Below are 27004 nucleotides of genomic sequence, written 5' to 3'. Positions count from 1 at the left end.
CGGTAATCACCTGATTTTAAAATAGTAACTTTACTATACAGGCTTACTACATAAAAAAAGAGTGGTTATTTAAGTGCGTTAATATTTTTGTTTGTTAATGGGTTTTTTTTCTTATTATTATTATTTCGAGTGGGATCTGTATACATAAACTGCATAAACATAAAGTATAGGTCCATAATAATTATGACATTGATGTTGGTCCAAAGTTTCAAACTTGTACACGCCTATAACGAATGATAATAGTATGTATCATGAACCGTTGTCTAAAAATAACACATAAAAGCTATATATAATGTTACTTTTCACACAATACATTATCATAATTATATCTATTTCAACAAGGTGCTAATGTTTGTTTAGGACTTGGCTAAGCAAACATTATCTGCCATTAAAAATACAATCAAACAGGACCTATAAATGGTACCAGATAAAGTTCACATAGTTGAAAATTGTTTAACATTCAAAAGACGACAAAATCTTTGAATCAAAATTAAATATTGAAAAATAAGTTTACCAAAATGCTCCGAAATCGGATATTTAATTAGAATAGCACTATAAAAACATAAGTAAAGACTATGTATATGAATGAGTACGGTTCATTTGTCGGTAACCTTAAAATCAAAGAACGCGGTGTTGGGTGAATGGATTATGGGGTGGGTGGGCGAGGTTTGATTGGAAAAACAGAAGGGTGACTGAAGGATTAAAAGAGGGGTGACTAATGGGAAAAAAAGAGGGGTGAAGACCGGCGCAAAGGTACTGAAAAATATCGTCTAATAATAATGCTATTTATTTACTTGCTAAGATCACATCTAATGGCTGCAGGCCACACAGCAGATCACTAACGGTGATCTCATTATACCCAGACCTTACTTGGAACTGTTCAAACAGTCCTTTAGCTTCAATGCTCCTACTTTTTTTAATTCTCTTCCTTTAGATATCCGACTTGCTTCATCTTACCCTTTTCCTTCAAATTTCTGCTCAAGGACTATCTTCTTGTTTAGATACTTCCATTTTATCAAATGGCCAATTTAATTTTATTTATTTAATTTTTGATTTTAAATTGTTTGTGCTTTATTTTATCTTCATAAATTATATTTATTTTAATTTAATTTTTGTTGTTACATGTTTATGTCTTGTCATGATGTATTTCTGTGAGGGTCCCTAATGATCAGCTTCGGCTGGATGGACCACCCTCGTAAAATATTGTTGAAATAAGATTTTAACAAAATAAATTTCTTTATGATACACTAAGCCCAGGAGGAGAGTTACACATCGATAATCGAAAAATTTAACAATGACTTCACTTCTTTTGTAATAATTAGTTTTATTTATTATCTTCCCTTATTGAATAAAATACATACTAATATTACACACTATACTGTATCCACATTAACGGTAATTAAAATTTAAAATGACGTACAATATTATTTACAGAAACTACACTTATCCTATCTTAATAATATACAGTTACTTTACATACGTTTAATACTACTGCTTAAATATAACATTTAATCGGGGCGGGGGTGTTACTTTCTCAATTCTTCTACACAATAAGTAACTAAACAGTATGTTTCGACAGATTGCGGCGGTAACATTATTAGGTGGTGATAACATAGACTTAAGCTCTGTCTACACTTTATACTACACTAGTTTGACAACAAAGTTTGATGTGTCCCAATATGGTAGTGATATACGTAAGTTAAACGTTTTAAGTAAATCTTCCTAAGTCAATCCACGTCCATAATGTACTTGCCGGTCAACATACAAATGTATGGTTAATCTTTATTACAATATTATAAATTTATGCATTACAGTTATTGTTAAGGAATGATATTAAGGCGATTGATGTATGTATTTACACAATGGTTTACTTTACCCAAGATTATCTAACGTGTGGTATGTAAAATATATGTATATAATAAACCGCAAAACACTGTACTATCGGTCAAGCTTATTTACTATTATATCAAATTATTGTGATTCTGCTGCTATGCCAGGGTTGTGCGAAGTAGCTCAATGTTTGTTTGTCGCCCTCTCAAAACGTTTTAACCAATCACAAAGCAGAACCATAAACTTATTAAAGTGGGGGACGAGCCAACGTTTACAACTTTCAACCAATCACAGAACAGAAACAAACCGTACTGCAATACGACCATTTTGCAAGTTTTAACCAATCACGAAGTAGAACCAACGCTTGCAATGCAAGATTGTTTCTATTCTCCGATCATTTTGATCAATCAAAAACCACATAAATACAATGAAACAATTAAAAAGTGAACTTACTGCAGCAGAATAGTGGTAGATTCTGCACTTCATATACGATATTAACTTGGATGCCAATTACCTTTTTTCGTGAACTTTAGGATACCTAGTGCCGTATGTGCAAGTATATTAATTAATTAATATGATTTTAATACACTTAATAGTAAACATAGCATGTATTTGTTTATTGTTTCATGTCTATGTTCAAACATCACAACACACATTGTCATAATACATAATATGTGCTTTAATAGTATATGTTCTATTCCAAACACTTTTTAAACCCGTTTCGTGACTCCACTTCTGGCGAATTTTTTATGAGCAGCTGAAAAATGATGCGCCGTCATTGCGGCGCTGAGAGAGAGTTCTCCGCCCAAAAGCACGCCCATTATGACCTCAGCTAATGCATCTCGACTGTTCTCTTCGGGCAGTTGTATCATACTAAGACACGTCTAAAATACAAGAAAGGCTAGACGGTAAACAAAATATTCTGTCGCGTGCAATTGTCGTTTATACTTTTCTACTTGGACGCAACGCAACGACATACAGGCGCCACGTAGGTTTGTTGACCAATCAAAATCAAAAGTTCGGATGATCCATCTCATCGTGATTGGTCAAATTATATACGGCGGGCTTACGTCCTAATAGGAAGTAAACTTGTATGATATGATATACAAAACCTTTCAAATTTTGGTAATTACATTATCTAATTTCAATAAACTTACGTTTTGAGAAGGTAGATCTGTACCGCCTCCAACGGTTCCAATCATCATTGACGGTATGGTTAGGCGTACCCTAAGATCACCCTCTGGTGTCTTGCGCATCTCTGTGACGCCAACATGAGATTCGACAACGCAAGCAACATCTTGTCCGCACGCGATAAAAATGGCGGTCAATGCATTAGCGGCGTGACAAGTTAATCCTATATTATGAAGAAAAAAATATATAATAACCGAATCATTGTAATTATCACTCAAACAATAAGTCAACTCATCGTAAAATAATAATAATCCACTCTCTAGTTTACCAGGTATTACAATGAATGTGAGGATAACTGAAAAGGGTTAGGGTGGTATATTAATATTGACATTTTTACTACTATAGTACTACTATTATAGCCTATACTATTATATTTCAAATACTTCAATATTGGCGCGACTAAAGCAGTGATCACTGCACATGCGCGTAAGAACGCAGTAGATATAAATTATTATACAGTATTGTATAGTTTGAACTAGTCTAGGTTCTAGACCAAAATTAGTAAAAAGTATGTTGGCACATATGGCGTTCCATACGTATAATACACAGTGAGTTCGTATTACTCAGGCAAAAATCGAAACGCCGACTGGTTGATTGACATAAAATAGACAATAACTACAGACTTGGGGCATACACTATCAAACTAGTTTAAAAAATGTGATGAGACCAAATATGGTAATGATATGCTCAAATATGGTAGTGATATGACACTATCTTGTCTATATGGGCACATCATATTTTTGTCACATAAAGTTTGATAGTGTAGACAGAGCTTTAGTTTGAACGCGCTCATAATCAATCTGCCGTTTTTAAAGTTGTTTATTTATAACGGTAATAAAAGCTCAATTTCAATGTCACGTTTAATCTATATCTTAAAATAGTACAATAGACAAAAGCAGCATATTTGTTTTCTATTTTTATCATAATCTTTATTTGAACAGGCTAGACGAAAATGTGTATGTATAAATGATATATTCTAAACAAACAGAATGTTGCGACAGATTGCGGCGGTCTCGGTACATTACAGTGTTGATAACATAGACTAAGCTCTGTCTACACTTTATACTACACTAGTTTGACAAAAAAGTTTGATGTTTCCAAATATGGTGATGGTATACCTAAATATGGTAGTGATATATATATATATATATATATATATATATATATATATATATATATATATATATATATATATATAAATCCAAAGGCAAATTACTGAAAAAAATGACAATGCTGTGGGTATCAGTGGCTGGATCTCAATGGAGATACAAAAATAAAAAGTATACGTCATAGTATAAAGCTGGCAAGTGCTGCCTGGGTGGACAGGAATAAAAGAAATATAACAAAGGGAGCCAGGGTGGAGTCTGAATAAGAGTGGAAAACAAAGAAGGTAGCTTGGTAGAGATATAAACAATTTTGGAATGAGACTAAACAAATATATATATATATATATATATTTCTTTCTTTTATTCCTGTCCACCCAGGCAGCACTTGCCAGCTTTATACTCTGACGTTATCCAAATTCCTTCACTTGCACTGATGAAGGGCTAGTGTTGCCCGAAAGCTCTGCTAACTTTTCTGGCTGTTTACTTTATCGTTTTGATTTAGCTTTTCGCTTTTTATTTTTGTATCTCCATTGAGATCCAGCCACTGATACCCACAGCATTGTCATTTTTTTCAGTAATTTGCCTTTGGATTTATATATATATATATATATATATATACATATATGGGCACATCACATTTTTTGTCACATAAAGTTTGATAGTGTAGACAGAGCTTAAGAATGAAGTACAAAGTACAGTATTGTATAGCTTGCAATACTTTATTTATAATTTTATAAATTAATTATAAAACCACGTCGGGCCTTATCCGATAACACAGTACTGGTAAAATCCTTTTTCACCCCCTACAAGATAACAGTACTACTCTGTATATATTTTTTCATGTAAAATTATATATTTAGTTACTCGTTGTTTGCTCCTCGTAGAAAAACGTGACGGGGCGCAATGCAAACAAAGGTACAGTTATTAATTGCCACGAGACAACTTACCGGTCACTCCTTGCATATACTGACTAATCGTCACTGATTCGCTGATTTCATTCAAATTATCAACTGTAATAAATAAAATAATATAGTATAGTAGTTGCTTTTAAAAATTAGTTTAAAAAAAACGTGGAATATTATAAATTAAGATGGTTAAAATAAGTAGGCCTACCTGTTGTTTTCAAAATCTGTTCAACAGCATCTTTAGGGCAGATGACTTCACCAGTGACGTAGACACCTCTGGAGTTGTTGAAAAGACCACTCGACGCTTTCTTATCTTGCGAACCGCCGGCATCCAGCCACCATTTCTGCGGTTGAATAGGAGAATCTTGTAGAAACTCCGTAATAGCAACATTGGTAGCAAATGTGCTAATATTTTGTCCGGATGCGTTACCAGTTTCGTACATAAACTTAGTAAGTACTTTATTACCATGTAAGGTAGCTGCGGTCTTTTTTAGCTTTCCATAATTGGTCGTAGTCTCCGCAGCCTTTTTAATTCTATCAAACATTTCTGGTCTGTTAAACCACCGGTAAAATATGTTTGCGTCAGAAATGTTAGCGAACAGGAATTCTGGAGCTCGCTGAACGGTTTTCTCCACGACAACGGTGTTGATTCCGCCGCAGACAGAAACCAATTTGCAGCCTCTGGAATAGGAAGCTACTAATGCAGCTTCAGTTGTAGCCATAGGGACAGAGAAAGATCCCTTGGCGTACATACCATTTACGTCGACGTTGACCATCCCGATTGGAATCTTCACGGTACCAATGTAGTTCTCAATGTTGCGTGTGAAAACACCATCTTTGTGTATATCGTCCAAAGGTGATAGGTCTATGGTTTCCAGTACGTTATTGTTAATGTACCTCTGGCGGTTTGACATTGAGACGCTTATCGTATCGTCAGCCGATTTCGGCTTATTTCTAGAATGAACGAAAGATAACTAATTAGGCCTATATGTTCGGCTTTTTGCAGCACAAATTAAAAATGAGCATATATACAAGTACATAGGCCTAAGTCCTAAAAGTCAACAAAATACAAATAAAATAGAAAATGCCACATTTTAAAAAAGATCGTTCTAATTATTTACGTCAGACGGTGAAACTTGAACATTAAATATACTATTATAATATTGGAAAATACTGCCCACTGTAAGGTTTTTAAACCAAGCGCTCATAAAACAATTATCTTTCCATTTTCAAAACCTAACGAATGGTACATATGCCTAAAGCTCTGTATACACTATCAACAATTATGAGAAAAAAATGTGATGTGCCCAAATATTGTAGTAATATGACATCATCGTGTCCAAATCACATTTTTTTTTACATAAAGTTTGAGAGTGTAGACAGAGCCTAAAACGGTATACTTTTTAAATATAAATTATAAATAATAATAATAATAAATAATATATTTATACAGGATAAAACAATCAGATAACAGTGTGTCTGTTTTACATTGTGGTCCTGTCTTAATCAAAAAGAAAAACTTAATTAAATATAATACAGTGTTTATGAAAAGAAATGAGATTTGTATCTAGCCTTATAGGACGTAATTGTTGGTGCCGATTTAATATTAATTGGTAAACTGTTCCATATTTTTGCGCCTGCAACTTTAAAGGACGAATTAATTTTACTAAGGGTGTATTTAGGTATTGTTACATTCAAATGTTCTACTCCACGTGTTAAGTGGGTGTGAATGTCGCTACAACTGCTACAACTTACGATTGGTATCTCACGTGATCAAGCTTCTGTTTGTGTTGGTATCTATTTTGTGACTTTCCATCGCAGAGACCGCCATAAGAGTGCCCATTGCTACTCTGTCTCAAAAGGGTCGACGTAGACATACATCTTCTGCTTAGTTGACACGAAACAACCTTCCTCAAACTAATGAAACTTGCCATTCTGTTTTAGGGGAAAAAATCATTTATTTATATAAAAATCTTATATGAATCCAAAGGCAAATTACTGAAGAAATTACAACGTTGTAGTATCAGTAGCTGGAATGGATATACAAAAAAAATAAGCAGAAATCTAAATCTAACGATAAAGTAAAGCAGGCAGACAAATTTGCAGATATTTCTGGCAACACTATCCCTTCATCAGTGTGCATGCAAGTGAGAGTACTTGAACAGAATTGAGATATAAAAACAATTATAATATAGACAAGACTACAATAAAAGAAATAAAAACAAAGGAAGCACAGGCTGATATATAATTATTTCTGGTAAATATCGAGTTATGGTAAATGATAATAATTGTTTTTATTATCCACGAGTCGTTAAACTTGACGCACTGTTATATGCTTCAGTAATAAGTTTTGCACAGAAACATTTCGTAAATCGAACATACTGTTAATTAATTTAATTCATTAAACGATATTTCGTCATCCCTTTTTGGTGACTCCATTTTCATATTTATATTTATTTCTGTGGAACTTTTTTTTTATGTTTGTGTTGTATTTTAATGGGTTTTTTTTGTAATATATATAGTATTGTTTACCATTGGTAAATTCAGAGACAAGAATTGTATAAAGGGAAATGAAAATGTTTTTTAATCAATAAACCAGAAATAAATGAATTGTAGGCCGTATTCAAATCAAGGAGGCTACTTGATCGAATATAGGTTGGAGTGAATTTTGTTCACGAACTCGCACTGTGTCAGTGTCTCATCTTACAAGGACCTACTCGGGCTTGAGAGAGTTTCAATTAATATATAAGATTTCAGTTGACAAATAAAAAATTACAAACGAAATTTCTTATATTACAATTATGTATTGGTAGCTGAACAATATAAATAGTTCAGGCGGGAAAACACCCGGGAATGCCTATGGCAAAGACCATTTAGGCTATCAAAAGGCAAAAAAAGTAAACATTTATTTTATCTTAAAACGGTGCAAAATAAGCCTATTGTATCAATCAAAACCGTGTTTCTATCAAAACAAATTTATTCTTACTTTACTAAAGTACTAAAAGGTTAAATTGTGTACTGAAATAAACACAATAAATATTTTTTTGTGAGACTGCAATATAAGGTGATAATTTGAACTTTATTGCATTTTTTCAATCTTATTTTAATTGTACTCCACCTCTTTTTAAGCTTGGTTCCCACTAGGACGCAACGCATGGACGTAACGCAACGCAATATGATTTGACCAATCACAAGCGATAGATTATTCGCACAGTCACGTGTGATTGGTCAACTCGCTTGCGTTGCGTCTACGTCCTTGCGTCTTAACTAATATGCTATATAAGTTTAATGTAGTACACAAAGTATGCCTACATACCTGATGAGATTAGTACGATATGTTTCGGTTCCTTACTGCAGATTAACAATGGTCTTTTTGAAGCCTAATACTTCACTTTTAATGTAGTCAAGCCCTGATAAGAAAGGCGATGAAAGTGAGCTATACATTATTTGCTTTCACTACTCATACGATAGGCTATCGAAAAACGACATGCGCACATGTGAATCGAATGTTTTAGTCAAGTTGATGATGTTATTACGCAATAATGTTTGGGTGGAAATGAATTATGGGAAGATCTGCTGCGCCGTGAAATGTGCAAAAGTCGCATTGTGCAAACATTTTGCCTTCAAATGTGTAAACACCCACCTTTGTGCAAACATAGCTACTTAAAATGTGCAAATCTGTATATAAATTCATAATCCACTATGGACTCCGTTAAATATTTTGACGTTATATGTACATCAGGGAGATGTGTTACATCTCCCTGTGTACATGTATATTAGCAAAGAATTCTACACTATCGTTTTACTATCGTTATTTTAACTCTAAAGTTCGGTAGAATTTTTTTGACTTTTTTTTCACATTTTACGGCTCGACAAGGTCCTCTGCTTACATAAGTTTATATAATTACATGTTAAGAATTGTACGTGTACTAGTGGATTTGTTTACTTTTTTCTACTTTATTAATACGTAATTTGACACCGTTAAATTATAATCATATTCAATCATGCGTTGTTAAAATAATGTTTAGCCAATATTTGATCAGGTCAGAAAATGCGCGAGTGACCGTACCGTAATTTCGTGCTTGGTTCCCACTTTGGACGCAACGTAACGACGTAGGAGTTGACCAATCACATGCGACATTTCGGATCGCGTCGTGATTGGTCAAATTACTCGCGGTGCGCTTACGTCCCTGCGTTGTGTCCTAGTAGGAACTAAGCTTGACACTTTCAGCAATTATTTCACAAATTTCATCGAATTTTACGTGATTGATATTGTTGACTGGAACAGTTTAGCAATCAACGAATGATCCTTTATTTCAAGACTGATTAATTATTTTTCAATAATCAATATTTTCTGCAAACTAAAATCTAACATTGTTTAACTTAAAGTACCAAAGTATGTTTGCAATGCAATTCAATCACAAAACTACTATTAATAATGTCACCAAACCGAACTTACTCGATGACAGGATTTATCGACAAACTTCCAATTACCTTGCCAAAGATTGGAAAACTATTAAAATTGTAAACTTAAGCTCTGTCTACACTATCAAACAAGTTGACAGAAGTAGGATGTGCCTAAATATGGTAGGGATATGACATCATCATGTCCGTATATAGGCACATCATATTGTGTAGACAAAAACATGCTAAACAGCCAGTCGAATTTGTTCATGTTTTTTTTTTATATAGAAGTGATTAACTTTAATAAAACTACACAATAACCTATTCAATCTCTGATTTAATTAATCTTCATTTTTCATGTTTTTTGGGGCAATACATCTTTAATGTTCAAGATGAGTTGTCAAATAAATTAAAATGAAATAAAAAATAACCTCACATAAATTCTGAAATAATTTTCCAAATCTCAATACATACGGTACCTTTTTAAGACGGATATTTATTTTTTAATTTTTTAGATTTGTATTTTAAATTTTAAATTGAGCGTTGACAACTTAAATATAGAACACATTTTTCTCTTTTTTCTTTTCGGATAGATTTTTAAAATTAATTTAGGAAAACATTACTGTTAACATATAGATTTTTTATATTTATGTATATCAGCGGAAACCTGGTAAAATTGTTCCTATCATTCATTTTATTTTTATTTCGGAAACGTACAACCATAGTTAAAATATGAAAATACAAAAATTGTAAGCGGACAGAATAATTGCAATAACTTACCTTGATAATAACTTGCACAATATTAGTTTCTGGCTTAACGCCAACTGTATCAACCTGTTAATCCCAAACGGACAGGTTAAATGCTGTCGTATGTTCTTCGCGTATAAATATATTTATACAAGGGTGTACAGAAGCTTAAAATGAACGTCTAAGATCTGACGCTTCCAAGATGCACATCGGAACTCGACAGGCCACAATGGGCTTCCGTAACCGTGAGACGTATCTAGGGCAGTGACGTCATCCAATTTGGATACAGGTTACCGGAGCAATTGTATGAACTGTCAACATCACAAGTGACCACCGTAACACGAATCGCTATCTATTTTTTAATAAATGGAAACCTGATACCTATTCTATTGTCCGTTACGATATTGAACGTGGGCTCAACTTTACTGGTAAATATTAAAGAGGTCAGTCTATAGGCCTACCGATCATCAGAGTGCATATTAAACCTAATTATAGCTCTTCATACGGGTTCTATTTCAGGCTCTATTATTTACAAATTAACGGACAACTTGATTAGTATAATAGAACAAGCGAATTTAATATTACCATATTTGTATTGCAAGATGATATGTTTTGAACGGTATTTTTTTAATTTTTGCTAACTTCCATACGGCGCCAAACCGATAATTGATTTTTTAAATATCCGCTGCAATTCTAACTTGTCCAATATTCAGGTAACGTATCTGCAATTTCAAACGCTATTTCATTGTAAAAAATCTTTTTTGATGCAAAATTGTTTCCGGTATAATTATACTAATAACGCGGCCTGTGACATCACCACACAGGTAGGGTTACGGTGGTGGAAGGAAAAGGAATAATACACGAAGGTGGGGCTCACTATATTGGAATAGGGACTACAATTCACATCAGTAGGCCTACACGTAACGCCACGTGATGATGTCAAGTAACGCCGTGTAATGCTGTCAAGTACGCCGCGTGATGTCACGTAACGCCGCGTGATGTCAAGTAACGCCGCGTGATGTCACGTAAAGCCGATTAGTGTCAAGTAACGCCACGTAATATAAAGCTTGGTTCCCACTTGCAACGTAACGCAACCTACGCAACGTAAGAAAATGCCCTTCGAATCATTGTGTTTGCCCCCGCCTGTGTGAAATCAAACCTATGATGTTTGCAGCCCTATTGCGTCGTCGGTTCCCAATTGTGATTACGCAATACAGCACTTTGCGTCGATACGTCGCTGCGTTACGTTGCGTTCTAGTGGGAACCACGCTTTACCTTACATAACGTTAACGCAACGACACGTGTGGTCACGTAACGCCGTACTGTACGTAAAATAATTATCTTTCTACAACCCTATATATTTACTGTTTACTATTTGTAAAAATGTATCATACATTCTACAAATTTCAAACATTTTTATTTCTAAAACTCATAGAATATCTTTTAATTCTATACAAGAGTGGGATAAATAAGACGAAAATTAATTTAGTTTATATATAATTTTTATATATATTATTATAGTTTATAATTTCAATTTTTTCAAATTTATATTTACGATTTTGTAAATGTGTCCATGATTATCTCGATACTGTATTTAGCCTGCCAGTAAGAATTGTCGCAATGTTAAGCTCTGTCCACACTATCAAAAAAAGTGTGATGTGCACAAATATAGTAGTGATACGCCTAAATTAATTTGGTAGTGATACGCCTAAATATGGTAGTGATACGCCCAAATATGGTAGTGATAATATGACATTATCATATCCATATATGGGCACATCAAATTTTTTTCAAGGATGTGTGTAAGAGTTCAGAGTTAATGACAGCATCGTCTTGGTGACAAGTAGCAGACCTCTACTTTACTAATAATGTCTAATCCTTTGGATGGAACATTAAGCCGTGAACTGAAACAAGAGTATGATATTGTCCGCTTGTGCGCTGTTGCTGCTCTTAGCCTAATCTTGCACCTTTGCCATGTCATACTTATATCAACTGTTAAATTCCAATCTCTTAATATTAAATAAAGGTCATGAACTTGTTAATGTTTGAAAGTGAAAAAATATCTTAGATGACAACACTTGTTAGATATTCTGTTAGTATAAAAGTAGTATAAGTTGGTGATAGTGCATTCAACTTGCAGTTATAAATTTATTAGGGTAAAATCTTAGGCCTTCCACAGTCTCATCCCGGCAGGCTTTACTTGAATCTTCAGCAGCCAACAGCCTAGAGGAAAAAACAGTTAAATATCACAAAAAAGTAAAAACCAAAATATATTATGAGCAGTTTAATTTATTTACAGACTTACAGGAATAAATATTCCAAACCTAAAATGTTTTTTAAAAAATGTTTAATTAAATGAATACCTCCTGCACTCTCCTACCTGTACCTCGCCTCCATCTTCTCCCACTAGCTCCATCAACTCAACCCCCTACATTTATTATCTATTGATACATTCATATCTCACCTGGATTTAGCTAGTGATATTGATATTCCAATAAGTTTTGATAAGTCATTTGCAGACAGAGATCCTTGATTCTCCAGCTACAAAAAAAGATAACCACAACAATTATATAGCTATAATATAATCCACCAGCAGTAGAGTTAACAGTGTTCTAAACACCCAGTTCATTTGAGTTGTGTGATCAGTTAAATCTCATACGTTGTTAACCTGATACAAGTCTAAAGCTCTATCTACACTATCAAAACTAGTTTTACAAAAAAAAGTGTGATGTGCTTATATATGGTAGTGATATGCCCAAATATGGTAGTGCTATGACATCATCATGTCCATATATGGGCACATCACATAGCTTTATACCTTGTTTACCTGATATACTTCTTCTAATATGAAAATTTCTGGATACAATGCGCATTTGATCATCTTTTCTTTTTATAATTATTGATTATTATTTCAGAGTTTCAGAGATACATGCGATGTAACTTTAACTCGGATAGGTTTCAGAATGTAACACTAGATAAACACTTTTCATCATAGGGATGTTTGATGTTTAACTGGTGTATTTTTTGTGTTTGAACACAGACTAAGCTAAACCACAACTCAATAGATCACAATTTAACTATGATAGAGCAAAAACCATGTAAACACAGCTTATTTACTGAATACTGAAATGCTTTATTTGTCCATCATCATCATAAAAAAACAACAGAAATTCTTCTTGAAGATTGACAATTATTATTATTTGTTGTAATAATTGTGTTTAACCACAACTATGGTAGTTATCATAGACATGTAGTTTAAAAATACCCTTATTCAGTTGACACTCCTATTAAGGAGACATATTTTTGGGTCCCAAAGGTGTCCCCTTAATAGAGGTTTTATTGGATAAGCCTTTGTAAACTGACGTCTTACCAATTCCTCTAATTCGTGCATAACTTGTTCTTCTCCTTTTGATATCAGTTCAATAACCATTACACCACTTGTAAACGAACGCAATCTGTCAAAATAAAATGATCAAACATCTGTTTGTTTTGTGTGTGCAATGTCTCTCCTCTATCATAAGCCTGCCTCAATCCAATCATACTATTATCAATTTAACTCTCCCACAACACAGTATCATACATTACAACCGCAAAGTCATTTCTGATATTGTATTCGATATGACTTGATATTGGTTTTGATAACTTTAGGATTTAATGGTTTTTATATTTGTGTTTCCATTACTGTTTTAACTTTGTATGAGACAAGTATCATAATTTCCACTCGTTGACAAATAAAGATATCTTATCTTAACTTGGAATAACCAGCTATTCTTGGTCAGCTTGGCAGTGTCCAGTTTTGGGAGAACAAAACTAGACTAGTATAATTACTGACCATGTGATGTGTCTTATCTTACCTTAATGGACACTTAAGATTCTCAAACTGTTTACATGCATCTACCAGGTCATCGGGAGACAGCAACTATAATCAAATTAAAATATTTGTAATTCAATTTGTTATATATTTTAATTTCAGTTTATTTCTTTTTTTATAACAATGATTTATTCATAAAAAATGAACTTACTCACAAACATGAACTTATTCACAAACATAAACTTATTTACAAACATAAACTTATTCACAAACATAAACTTATTCACAAACATGAGCTTATTCACAAACCTGAACTAATTCAAAAACATGAACTTATTCGCAAACATGAACTTATCCATAAACATGAACTTACCCATAAACATAATCACAAACCTGAACTTATTCACAAACATGAACTTATTCACAAACATGATGAATTCACAAACATGAACTAATTCACAAACATGAACTTATTCACAAACATGAACTTATCCATAAACATGAACTTTTCATAAACTTGAACTTATTCATAAACATCACTTCATTCTGTTGTTAAAAGTGCTATATAAATGACAACATTTTTTAAAAAAACAACAGACTCACTGCAGCCATGTATAGTTTTTAATGAATACCGGGTTATGTGCATATAATAGATTGTCACTCTTACCTCCATACCTCTTGCCCTGTTGATTCTGCAATATGCATCGGTCAATGCCATCATGCCTCCGTTCTCTTCGATCTGGTTCTGGAGAAATTCTGCAAGCTGTTTTGCAAGTTCTTTGTGATAGTTGGATCCTGATCCATGAGTCTCTCTTGTGACAGGATTGTCAATGCCCAGGCTTAAGAGATATGACTTAAATTGCACTGTCTGTAAAAAATACAGAATTTACATCACAATTTTGATCGAAAAAAAACCCCCCACAAAATATGGTTAAAGCTGCTATTTCTAAATATTACATAAATATTTGTTAAATTTGTACCTCATTCTCTGTAATGCTACCTTGACGTTCTTTTATTTTGTTTGTTATTGTCTTGGACAAGTTCACCATTTCCTTTGCCTGTGAAAACACAATTAAATAAATATTATTTTTATCCCATTTTGTTTGTTCATTAAGGTTATCAGGTTAAGTTTTTAATTAGAAAGCTACACTCACATTGAATGTTTAAGCTGTTGAATAATTAATAATTTGTAATCCATTGTATTTTAGTGTACCATCTCTGGGGTTACCCTGGGGCATCTATTCATTAGTCTAATTAGTCTAATTCATGTTAACAAACAACAAAGAAAAACCAAAGTTCCATAAAATTATTACATTTTTAATTTAACAAATGGGTCAATCCACCTGAAATCAAGATTAAGTGTGACATTGTGTGGTTTTTGAAGATAAAATAATAATAATAATAAAATAATGGCGAGAGGTTATGAGGTTGAATTAAATTTAGAATCTCAACAGCGAAAGGCTGGATATATAACCATAATACATCAACTCACTCACGTTCAAGGACACAAAAATTATAAAAAATATCAGGCGGAATGTTATATAGGGGAATTATAATATAGGTGAAGGTATGCACCCTTGAAGAGCCCTCTAGTTGACATTAGACCCATGATTCTTTATTCATTTTTTAAAGCTAATGAGGCACAAAATAAAAATGGTAGTTGCTGAGCTTAAATTCTTAACTACTGTAGCACGAAGAAACAAACTTCATAACATTACCAAAATATTTCATTGATAACTCATTTCTTAAGCTATGTATGCATGAACTGCGGTCAGACAGACAAACAGTGTGACTTACCTTATCCATTAGTTTGTTTAAATCTTCAAAAGCCTTTGAAATTGTTGTGTCTGTTTCTTTACGCTTCTCCTCTATTCGTCGTTCAATTCCAACAATTCCTGCTCGAATTTCTTTTGGCTGTGGATAATAAAATGGGACATCAATATAAACAAACTAACAGTGGTGTTTGTTTTTAGTAAACTCAACAATTGCAATATTCTCCTCAAAATTATTCTACTTAAAGTCTGATATATACTGGAATTTTTACTATAATAGTACAGCCAATTGGGAGAGTCGACTGTATATGCATTTAATTTCTGTATTTGATGCAATATAAACTAACTTTTTCTTTAACGGCTGAAGGGGCAAGACTCTCCCACCGTTTTCGTGGCAATTCTTCGCTTAAACACCTGAAAAACTAAATGAAAAACTTGAGTAAGAAATAAAGAAAATAAGTGATGCTTAACTGCGTTTAAAGTTTATTATTATTGGCCTACTACCTCAGTTTCCCCAGCTTCTTTAAAACTCAGCCTGATGTAGGAATGTACACTGCTCATTGTAGGACCTGCAGGCTTACCAGGTTTGGCTGGTAATAAATGAAGAACTATCTTTTGACTAAAGAAAATGAAAGAAGAGCATTGATTAGTATTAAAGAAAACGAAAATATAAATATTGATTAGTATTTTCTCTATATGTATTAATAAATATGGGATGACAGGCATGTAAAATAAAATGATGTTTATGACATGCAATAAAGAACAGGTAGTTTATGAAAACTGTCCAAATTATAGAGGGCGATAAAACATTTTGAAAAATACTGTATATGAAAACATAGAAAGCTCTATTTAGATATTAGCATACCAAATATGGTAGTGATATGACATCATCATTTTGTCACATAAAGTTTGATAGTGTAGACAGAGCTTAATACTAAAGTAAAACTGGATATTTCAAGAGTGCAAGGCTAATCCAGTAGAAGATATAGAATATCGGGAGACTTTCACGTTTATCGTGAAAGTTACCTATTTGCAGTATTGTATAGCATTACAATACTATTTCTGTTTATTCTCCAAGGGTCTATAAATTTACCTACTTGTGTTAAACCATGGAGGTATGCAATAATTTGGAATGTTCCATTCATTGCAAATCAATACATTTCTATAAACGTATATTAAATCTATCAAAATAGTATTTTTTAAAGAAAATCGGCCTGTCTTCAACATTATGATGCTGTACTCTAGCTGTTCAACCGGTTTTCAGCTATTAAAAACAATTATCGTAGGAGGAGATAGGAAAATGCGAAGCCTCCTCGCATTTTTGTGGCGGGTATTTTTCAAGATGGACATCCATTAGACAGTGTATACCACGATCGAAAAACCCCCTATTTGGGGCAAATCGTTGAACCTAAATTCGTTTTAATCGTCAATAACTAATTATCTAACTTAATTTAATTAGTAAACAGGGTTACATCAGGTGGTTAAAATCAGTACCGAAAGTACGAACCAACTTTATATACAATCGAGTAAAAATTCTAGAAGTAAAGCGCGATTTACCGAATTTTGCCCTTACGTAAATTTATATATAGATAGATTTGTGTGGTATATTACTGTACCTTTTTCCTCTGCCTTCTGATACCTCCTCTGCATACAAAATACTTTCTAATGGGAGAGCTATAGCACTTGACTGTTTGGGGGAAAAAAACAAAAATAGAATTAGTAAATACATATACTGCAAACAATGAGGGAGGGAAGTCATGATTTAACTTTGATTTAGATTGTTTTATATCATCATAAAAAATATTGTGTGATGTGTAAAAAAAATATGGGTTTTTTTCTTACTATTTTATAATAGGCCTGTTATTTAATTAATGCATCAAAAGTTCATTAAAAAAACTATACCTTTCGAACTGCATCCCTCCATAACAAATGATGACTTGTTAGAACCAGCAAACCTTTCTCAAACTGTGTCTAAAAACATTTTTAAAACATTTATTAATATAAAATAATATCTAAAGTACATGCTAACATAACATTTAATGTTATTGTGCTATTTAATTAATTTAATTGTACATTTTATACATTTTTTAATATCAAAATAAATTGAAATTGAAGACCGCCCTCTGTAATAAGTGATGTTTTGTTGGTGTCTGATCATTTCGGCCGCCAGTCATTTCGGCCGCCGGTTATGAAATTGCCAAATTCATGAAACGCCAAAAAGGACAAAATATGTATTGTTAATTTCGGCCGCCAGAATTGTAATTATTCTTGAATATGTATGACACGCCATGTGTGTTAAAATGTTGATATTTTACTAAATACTGTATTAAAATGGATATGAAAGGGTTCCTAACAATATCATTTTATTGGCTCAACGTGTAGATCAATCAGGTTTAAGCTTGCCATAGTCATACTTAATGTTTTGGAGGACGACAACGCCCTCAAAACGCCCCTGAGAAACCTGTGAAAAACTTTTTGTGACGTCACTAAAAGTTATTTTTGTATTACAGAGATAGGAATTTAGCAGGAAATCATTGATTGATGCAAAAGCATGGTAGTAATTACTTATTGCTTTGATGTTTTTATTCTTGGATAAGTATGTTAGCCTAATCGAATAAAATTAATTCATATTATCAACCAAGTTTTTTTTAAAACGGATTTTAATTTCGTTTTTCAAGGCCATCTTTTACGAAATTCATAGCCAAATGCCTATCTTGCTGGGTACACGGAGTTATTTTGCGCATGCGTGAGAATCACAGAGTCGACCACCTTGGCCTCTCTCTCGACCCTCCTCGCGAGCGATGTTTATTTCGCTATTTATTATACACGTATTATTGAAACATTCATTTTATTATTATTTCGTTGTAATTAACTGAAATTGATGGAAATTCGTCCACATCGTCTTGTTAACACGGGTGTTAACATCGTTTTGAAGAAACGGTTGGACGAGTAAATGGTGTTTGACAATGCCATGGCCTGGAGCTAGGCTAGCTAGGCCTAGGCCTTTTTAGTAGTGATGACTGCTGGATATACGGTGTTTAGTCGCCCGGCCAGAGGTGAGCTGAGAGCGTATGCTCCTTGATGTATCGTTGAGGGTGTTAATGGTAAGCACAATTGTGTTACTGTATTATGTATATACACATTATTTATAAGTACGTTTATTAATATTGTTGTGTGCTGTAGTGTCCTGACTAACGTATTATTAAAATATTTTTTTGTTATTACATGCCGCCCTACTAGCTAGTAGGCTAGGCAACACTGAATACTAAATATTATGATTCCCAATAAAATGAATAGAGTTGGATTTTCTCTAATGTAGTAATAAAGGTTATAACAGGCCAAGCCTAGTTAGGGGTATTTCAGCTTGTATCATATACAGTACAATATACAGTACAGTATACAGTAAATAAACAATTCATTTGTATTTTTACCTACCTACAGGTCTATAATTGGAGTGCAATTATGATAATTGATGGACGGGATAAGCAAATGTATTTATTGATTGGAATGGAAGCGCAAATGTTAGAGTCAAATTATAATATTAAGGTAACAGATACTGAGCATTGCTATTTTAAACTGTTGATCAAACCTACATAATACTAAATTATTATTTTGTTTTGAGGGCAGATAAACATGTGCTTATTCATTTTCCTTTTTTCAGGTGAATAAAAAGATACCCAGAGTACTTTATAATAGATGCTACTTGGATCATGCTTGCACGATACATTTATGCAGTATACTAAGACACCAAGTATAGAATGAGCGCAGACAATTAAAATTACAGAACTAAATATTTATGAAGAATAGTAAAATATGCATAATAGAATTCTTTAGACGCGAGTGCTAGGGTTACAGTCATACTGTAACTATGGTAATGTACTACCAGACAGTACACTAGTAGCAGTGCATCATATAGTGTTTGTTTTTAACCATCTAAATGGGTCTGGGTATATTAACAAATAAACCACTACTGTACTTCTTTTTTTATTTATTTAGCCAAATACTATGTACAATGGACATTTATGAAAGAATCCATCTCTTGAATATGATGGAGCTGGCTGGTGTTGATAGAATTAAAATGTATCACTCAGGTCTCAAAAGTAATTTATGTCCTGTTTGAAAAATCCTGCTTGTTCCAAACTCATTATGATACATTTGTTCAATAAAATTCATTCCACACACTATTTCTGCCATATAATTTGATGTTTACAATTTTATTACTAGTACTATTTTACAGTTCTTCAAAGCCATCTCATGTACTGTTGATTCCATAAATCTGCAAAGATAAGACCAATAAATGGATGGAAATGTACTATTATTTTTATTCAATCCTACCTCTAGGCCCTATAGTATTATATTTTATGACTTGGTAACAAACAGAAAGAGGTTATTATTTAATTACACTACAGTTACTAACTAAACTATAATAATCCTCTCGGCCTCACCTCCTCTGCTCTACTTTAATTATTAGTATTATTATATTACTATATTAGTCAATAACAAAAGTCAGAGCCAAAAACAAGTTCAACACAAGCTTACCTTTTTTATTTACGTCGCCTTTTACATACGTCTACGCCCGCGCCTTGTCCACTTCCTGGAGGTTCGTCGGTGGACCGGCGACTGCTACTCTCTTGTACTGTAGGCCATGGAGTAACTCCATGTGTAGGCCTAGCCTACTACTAGCGAATTTAGAAGAAACTATAGTCTACTAGACCTAGCCTAATTTGTAGTCTGCGTGAGTGGTTTAGTGTGAGAAGTACAAATACACACTTTCTTCTTTTCACGTACAATCTTTGCAGACATAACTTTTTATTGATTTGTGAAATATCGATATTTTCTACGACTGCAGCAACAGGGAGCTTGCAACACGCGAGTCTCGTGTAGCATGGGTTTGTTTATTTTGTTTACACCACACAGTCCGCGAACGAGACAAGGCGGTGATTGGACTGTATTAAAATTCATTAACCAATCACAAAACGACTGCTGCCGTGGCTACAACCCCGGGTGTTTCAAACTCTAAATTTGACGATCTCGTACGTGCGTATAGAACGTTCATAAAAATTAAGATGGCGTGCCAGTTGGTCGGCCATTTTGCGGACGTTTTATACCAAAATTTAATTTGTTTATTTCTCAATTTCTACTAGGTATTTGAATCTAATTTTTTGTGTGCTGTTTATTAACATTAAAAGGATTCATACAAAGTCCTTTTTGTGAAATTTTAAAATCCTTTCATATCCATTTTAAGCCGAATCGGCGGTCTTCAATTCCAGAAACAGCAGCGATATTTACAGTATAGCGTGCACATTAAACATTAAACGCAAAAATAAACATTGACCAAAATATTCAGACGGTAAAATACGGTAACTAATATAACTTTAAATCTACGGCAAAAACAAAATGTATTTAGCCCATTGCACAACTGATGTCTAGTTTAAATGACCATAGTTCTCCGTGGCGTTCCATAGACTTGATAAAGTTACTTTTTTTTCACTGTAATACTGTACAGTTATTTCTGGATATTTCAATTTGGCGCGCCATACCTGGCGGCCGAAATGATCATGCCATATTTTGTCCTTTTTGGAGTTTCATGAATTTGGTCGTCCCATAACCGGCGGCCGAAATGATTGGCGGCCGAAATGCACTGTGACCGTTTTGTTGACGCGAAAAGTTTAACAATATTTTAACCGATTTTAACTTGTTTCTGGAAAGCAATATATATATTCAAGTTAAATTTACGACTAATTTTATATCATAAAACCTTATACCAGGCGATACCATTACCGGGCCCTACCGGACGAAGATTCATGACCGCTAGCAAAGCCTATTTACTACTACTGTACTAGGAACTTTAGGTGGTAGGCGCGGCCTCTACTACTAGGCGAGCCTAGACTGTGAGTGTGATTGTTAGTTTGCTTGAACCTACCTTTTCCGATCCATCATATATCTTTATTCCTGATTGCTGGGTCACAACAATTTCCCCTTGTACCAATGCACCATTTGACCACTGAAATCGATCCATTTTTAGTTCTTAAATCATGTTTTCAGAGGAAAAAAAAAACATTTATTAATGTTTACCTCACACAAAATGTCCTCAAATCAAGTGCGCCCTCTCTAATTTACATCAAAACGCGTCGCGTATCCGTCGTTTGCTTTAATGAAGAAAACGAATTAATGAATTTGCATTGTAACTACAGCAAAATGACAAGTGATAGTATAAGCCTAGTGCGTCAGTTCGTAGTAAGCCAAGGTTAAAGTCTAGGAGTCGAGTAGGCCCATTAGATGCAAAAGGTAGAAATAAATATGCTTAAAGCTGAATTATTCAGGATAGTTCCTAAATGTTGTATCGGAAAACCAGGACTTTTAGTATGTTGTTCAACACAACATTTGGGACTCTATTCTGAAAAAGCTTTAGCATCATAATATTTCTACCCCAAACCTATTCCTGGATTACTACCAGACTGATGACAAGTTTTAATTCATAAGGCTTTTTAATAATTAATTAATATTCATAAAATATTGATGATGGTTTCCGTGTTATGTTATCATTATGTATTCATTCATACCATACCTGTTGTTTTCGACCTTTGAACAGTATCATTTAAACAGAGAGACATTTAACATCACGTAGTACGCGTGATTATTTATTCGAACTTTAGGGCCTACACAAAATAATTGTTATGATAGACTAATAATCCTTTTATTTTTTCCGCCAAGATTGGAAACCCACCTGCCAGGAAAAATTGTCTCAGCAAATAATACACTCTACTTTGGACAACATCATCTCGCATTTCTATTATAAAGATACTGTATAAAAGCAAATTAGTTGGACCAAAACAAATGTGATGTGCCCAAATATGGTAGTGATATGCTCAAATATGGTAGTGGTATGACATCATCGTATCCATGGGCACATCACATTTGTTTGTCACATAAAGTTTGATAGTGTAGACAGAGCTTATATAGTTGTATATATGCTCTTGATGTTATATGTATAATAAATTAATAGCTATCTAAATGTCACATGACACAATAAGATATTGGTTATTTAAATATAAATGACTATGAACCATCAATCAAGATGAAACTTAATATACATATGCATTTTTAAATGCATCAATGAAATTTCTGTTGAAGCATTTACAAGGTTTTTTTTTCTTTCCTGTTTGATGGCGCATTAGCACCAGGAATCCCACCGGTAACATTCATTCAATCACATGTTATACCAAGTATAAAGTACATTACATCGTCCAAAGTCTAGAAACTAAATCACTAAAGGCGGTCGTCAATTGGCCTGTTTTCAACGAACTTCCTGAATATCGAATGCATAGCATAATATAAACATTAAAGAATTTTATGTATTCCAGTCAGTAAATTCTTAATCAGACGAAAGTATACGCTGGAGGAGTGGACTGTCACATTAATGTATTAAATCATCATTTGGTGTCCCGGATGTAAGTTATACAAGCGAATAAACAGCAATACCTGGATATAGAGAACTCAATTAGTTAAACATCATTTAAAAAAAGATCGTCAGTGCAGAAAATGTTTCATTTCGTAAGGACACTATTAAGACCAGGTACTGTATGTGTTTATTTCATTATGCAATTTGAGCCAAATAAGTAAAACAATTAACCCTGTTATTTATATTAGCCTATAGTGTTGTAAGTGCATGGAGTTAGGCCTATACGTGGTATGTGCAAGAAGGAAATAGATGTGTTGGTTTGGGCAGGATATCTGCAACTGTATGTTCATAATGGGCCCTCATAATGTTAGTCTGATCGTCTGCTGTTTATGGCACTTCCTCCTCTTTTGCCACACCTGCCTTTCCCGCGTTAAACACCAAAGTGAAACATTTGGGTGCGCCAGTGTCCCCTTCCCCAACTCTGCAAGGATCCAGTGCTAAAACCTAATTGCATGCATCCTAGAACTTGCGGTCTACACCAAACTTTATGTGACAAAAATGTGTGAGTCCCATACATGGACATGATAATGTCCTATCACTACCATATTTTGGAATACCACTACCGTATTTGGGCACATCACTCATTAAATTGGTTCGATGTGTAAACATAATAGCTTTAGTCTGTATTTTAGATCCATCCAGTACAGTACGTCAAAGGTACTAGAAGGTCATATTTTTCACCGGTTAGATTAAAATTAAAATCTTTATTAGATTGAACTGGGTTGTTTTTATTAGGTACTGATAAAACATCATTAGTAATTTAGGTATAAATCGGTTGATATCTCAAATTAGATTAACATTTAGTCTTACATAGACTGAAAAATAACATCAATGTCTCATCTAATGATTAATCCACACATACTTTCACTCCTGTGGTTTTAATGTGCAAAATGTGCCAATTGCCTAAGTGCTCGTAAAATGTATTGCACGACATTTTCTTCTTATAGTAAACATAAATGGGACGTCACAATTCTATGATTTGAGCAATAAAATTCGATAAATAGGCAATTTGGTTTTTAAACGATGTATTTGACTGGTGTATTGAACGGGGATACATTGAACCACTACCATCACACTCTTTGCTAAAAGTAGATCGCAATTGGGCACCGTTTGGACCTACCCACGTGTTCTCTTGATAATTTATATAGATAGTATATACAAATATTTTCACGTGAAAGTGTCCCCTTACCCTTAGTGTGTATCCCAAAGGAATGGGTTACTGGGTCTAGACCTATTACTATTATATAAATAGGCCTACATTATCGAAAACCCATATTTATCCAAGCACAGCAAAGGTGACGGGATCTATATGCACACCGGCCTACATTATCAAAAACCCATGTTTATTCAGGCACAGCAAAAAAAAAAGGGGGGGGGGGATAGGATGTAGTAGGCACAAAGACCTACAAGAATCATTATAAACAAAACATGACTTGGACAGCATGTACATGTACTGTACAGTACATCGTAATCGTCTGAACGTGAATGTAGTGTTATTGATACGGATATTGCTCCATGTGTCCTTTTATATTCGCGAACTAAAATGTTCGCGCGTTTACAAACCACAATTATCTTGACGGCGTTCGTTTGCCATTAATAATTGATGTTATTGTTATGCCAATATTTTTATAATGAAAAACTGTTATTATTTTGTGATGTACTTGTAAATAAAATTGCAACTAGGCTACGGTTTGGATTTTTTGTTCATTATTAAATCGCGTGGGATCCAGAATAGTAAGATAAGTAATGAAACAGGGTAAATTAATTGAATTCATATAAGCAGTTGTTCCACACTTAATCAATCAATTAATTAACAACACAGAAATCAAAGAAACGTTTGGTGTACATGTACACATCACATGTTACCTGTTCACTGTGCTTCTTACACAAAGTGAAAATCTCATAAACACACCTTCAAAGGAAACTCCAGGATACAAATTATTTCCAAATTAAACCATATAAATAATTTTCCAACAGCATTTAAAATACCATACTGAAAACAATCATAAAGGCTACTACAGTAGAATAACTCCACATCTATTTTTTTATTACATTGTAAATAATATGAACGAAAATGTTGACATTTCTATTTTTATTACTACGTCATTAAAGCACGTCATGTGACTCGTGTGTCACGTGGTATGGCACTGTGCAATCAGGAACTTCCAAAAACAGACGGCAACGTGATTCTATTGGCTTCAACTGTAATATTTCTTGGATCGTTATTCTTGGCAAGTATATTAATCCTTTAAATATTTGATTCATGTGATAATGTATGGAAAAATATACAATTTGAAGCCAAAGGCAATTTGCAATTATAGTCAACCTATTTTTCCAAGCAAGCTCTCTCAATATGCAGGCGCGGATCAAAGGTTTGCTGCGGTCGTGTGCTGCACTGATTATTTTGACAGATTATTAATAGGCTATTATTTAGCGCTCGGATTTGACTTAGGCACTATTTTTCCAAAATGCCTGTGTGTTTTGCCATGCTGCTTACCAACTCTAATGAATATCAATTCTAATAGAGAAAATGTCCGTGGGTTGCATGTTAGTAGGCCTTATAGTTGCATGATCCAACCTCACAATAGGCCTAAACTATGGCGCGCCAAACTGTCATTTATTCGGAAATAAAGATATCTTAGTTTTAAACTAAGATATCTTAAAACATTCGGATAGTTATGCATAATATATTTGTGCAATATTTTCTTGATTTTATTTATTTCCAGAGTGCTCAAGTCGATATGCCAGAGTTCCAACTTTCCATGACTCCATCTAAAGATTGTGTTACAAAAGCATTCAAAAACTAAAGACATCTTCAGCGTGCCATACTATCTTACATGTAGCAGGTGGAATCATGGAGGTATACAACTTTTCGCGCCGCGGCTCTAGCCAGCTATGTCCCAGGAGGACACATTCATTAATAAGCTGTTTCATAGCGGTAGCTTTAGTATCTAAGGCTGACAGTTTTGTGAATTTGGAAACTCGACTATAATTTATAGGTAGCTGCTGGACCCAAAAAACGTCTGGGAGAAGAGAGTCTATATGAAAGCCTTTGCTGATAATACAGTATTATTGAGATGTAGACGGAAATCTGTAAAATCTTGTTCAATAAATAATAACTTCGTTTTTGCTGTCAACCAGGCCGGTGTTATAATAAGTCACTGTCAAATAATCATTCGATAATGGTCAAAACTTTATTTTGGCTCTGTCAACATAAAGGGAGGTATTTACAATGACTTTCTTTTGACTGTCAATCTAGGCCAATTTTATAATAATACGCCGTCAGATATTAAATCATTGAAACAGTCCTGGTAAATTTTTTTTTGGTTATCAGATGCCGTGGGGGGGGGGGGGGGGTCTAATCAATTATCGTCAGAAGGTGAACAATCAGTCTAGGTAGCAGCAGCAGATTATTATAACGCCTGCTCCATTAATTAATCCAGAAAAAGGTTTGTACATTATCTATTTGTTTATTAGCCTTCTCCTAACACAATTATATTTTCTTTAAAAAAAGGTTTTATAAGTGGTTTCAACATTTATGATAGTAATGTCACAGTTCTGTGTCTGGACGCAAGTTCATAGACTTACTAGTTATATTATTCATATTAACTGATACTTACTCTTCATTTACCGTAAAGTTCAGATTTAATGAAATATATAATATAATTTGGCTTCGTAACAATTAATTAGTGTTAGTTTTTTGGTGATAGGTGAAAATGACATGTAACTTCGTAATCAATTTATTTTTTTTTTGTATAAAGGCCCAATTACACTAT

The 27004-nt window shown here is 33.7% G+C and overlaps 2 protein-coding genes and 3 long non-coding RNA genes across 5 annotated transcripts; 2 read left to right on the top strand and 3 right to left on the bottom strand.

Annotated features, from left to right (window-relative positions):
• Positions 1–1261: 1261 nt before the first annotated feature.
• On the bottom strand, positions 1262–8839 carry LOC140049029 (3-hydroxy-3-methylglutaryl-coenzyme A reductase 1-like). The gene is made up of 6 exons (XM_072093839.1): positions 8349–8839; positions 6788–6967; positions 5241–5986; positions 5075–5137; positions 2988–3184; positions 1262–2714 (listed from the first exon to the last, which is right to left on the bottom strand). The coding sequence occupies exons 2-6, from the start codon at positions 6964–6966 to the stop codon at positions 2541–2543; spliced, it is 1359 nt and encodes a 452-aa protein (XP_071949940.1). The 5' UTR covers position 6967; positions 8349–8839; the 3' UTR covers positions 1262–2540.
• A 2778-nt stretch (positions 8840–11617) lies between these two features.
• Positions 11618–21856, bottom strand: LOC140048816 (vacuolar protein-sorting-associated protein 36-like). Its single transcript, XM_072093610.1, has 12 exons — positions 21690–21856; positions 17669–17737; positions 17383–17453; positions 16271–16385; positions 16114–16188; positions 15792–15908; positions 14975–15052; positions 14662–14862; positions 14038–14102; positions 13554–13638; positions 12648–12724; positions 11618–12406 (listed from the first exon to the last, which is right to left on the bottom strand). Exons 1-12 carry the CDS (start codon positions 21783–21785, stop codon positions 12313–12315), a joined length of 1143 nt encoding a protein of 380 aa, XP_071949711.1. The 5' UTR covers positions 21786–21856; the 3' UTR covers positions 11618–12312.
• LOC140048817 (uncharacterized) lies at positions 18352–19950 on the top strand. The gene is made up of 3 exons (XR_011845150.1): positions 18352–18870; positions 19208–19312; positions 19428–19950. It is a non-coding gene; the product is annotated as an uncharacterized lncRNA (long non-coding RNA).
• Positions 19738–21005, bottom strand: LOC140048818 (uncharacterized). The gene is made up of 2 exons (XR_011845151.1): positions 20306–21005; positions 19738–20042 (listed from the first exon to the last, which is right to left on the bottom strand). It is a non-coding gene; the product is annotated as an uncharacterized lncRNA (long non-coding RNA).
• A 1235-nt stretch (positions 21857–23091) lies between the features above and the next one.
• Positions 23092–26578, top strand: LOC140048948 (uncharacterized). Its single transcript, XR_011845173.1, has 3 exons — positions 23092–23342; positions 25341–25459; positions 25955–26578. It is a non-coding gene; the product is annotated as an uncharacterized lncRNA (long non-coding RNA).
• The last annotated feature ends 426 nt before the right edge of the window (positions 26579–27004 follow it).

The sequence above is a fragment of the Antedon mediterranea genome, chromosome 5 (assembly GCF_964355755.1).
Source record: "Antedon mediterranea chromosome 5, ecAntMedi1.1, whole genome shotgun sequence".
In the NCBI taxonomy this organism is placed as follows: domain Eukaryota; kingdom Metazoa; phylum Echinodermata; class Crinoidea; order Comatulida; family Antedonidae; genus Antedon; species Antedon mediterranea.
This window is presented reverse-complemented; position numbering and strand designations above follow the sequence as displayed.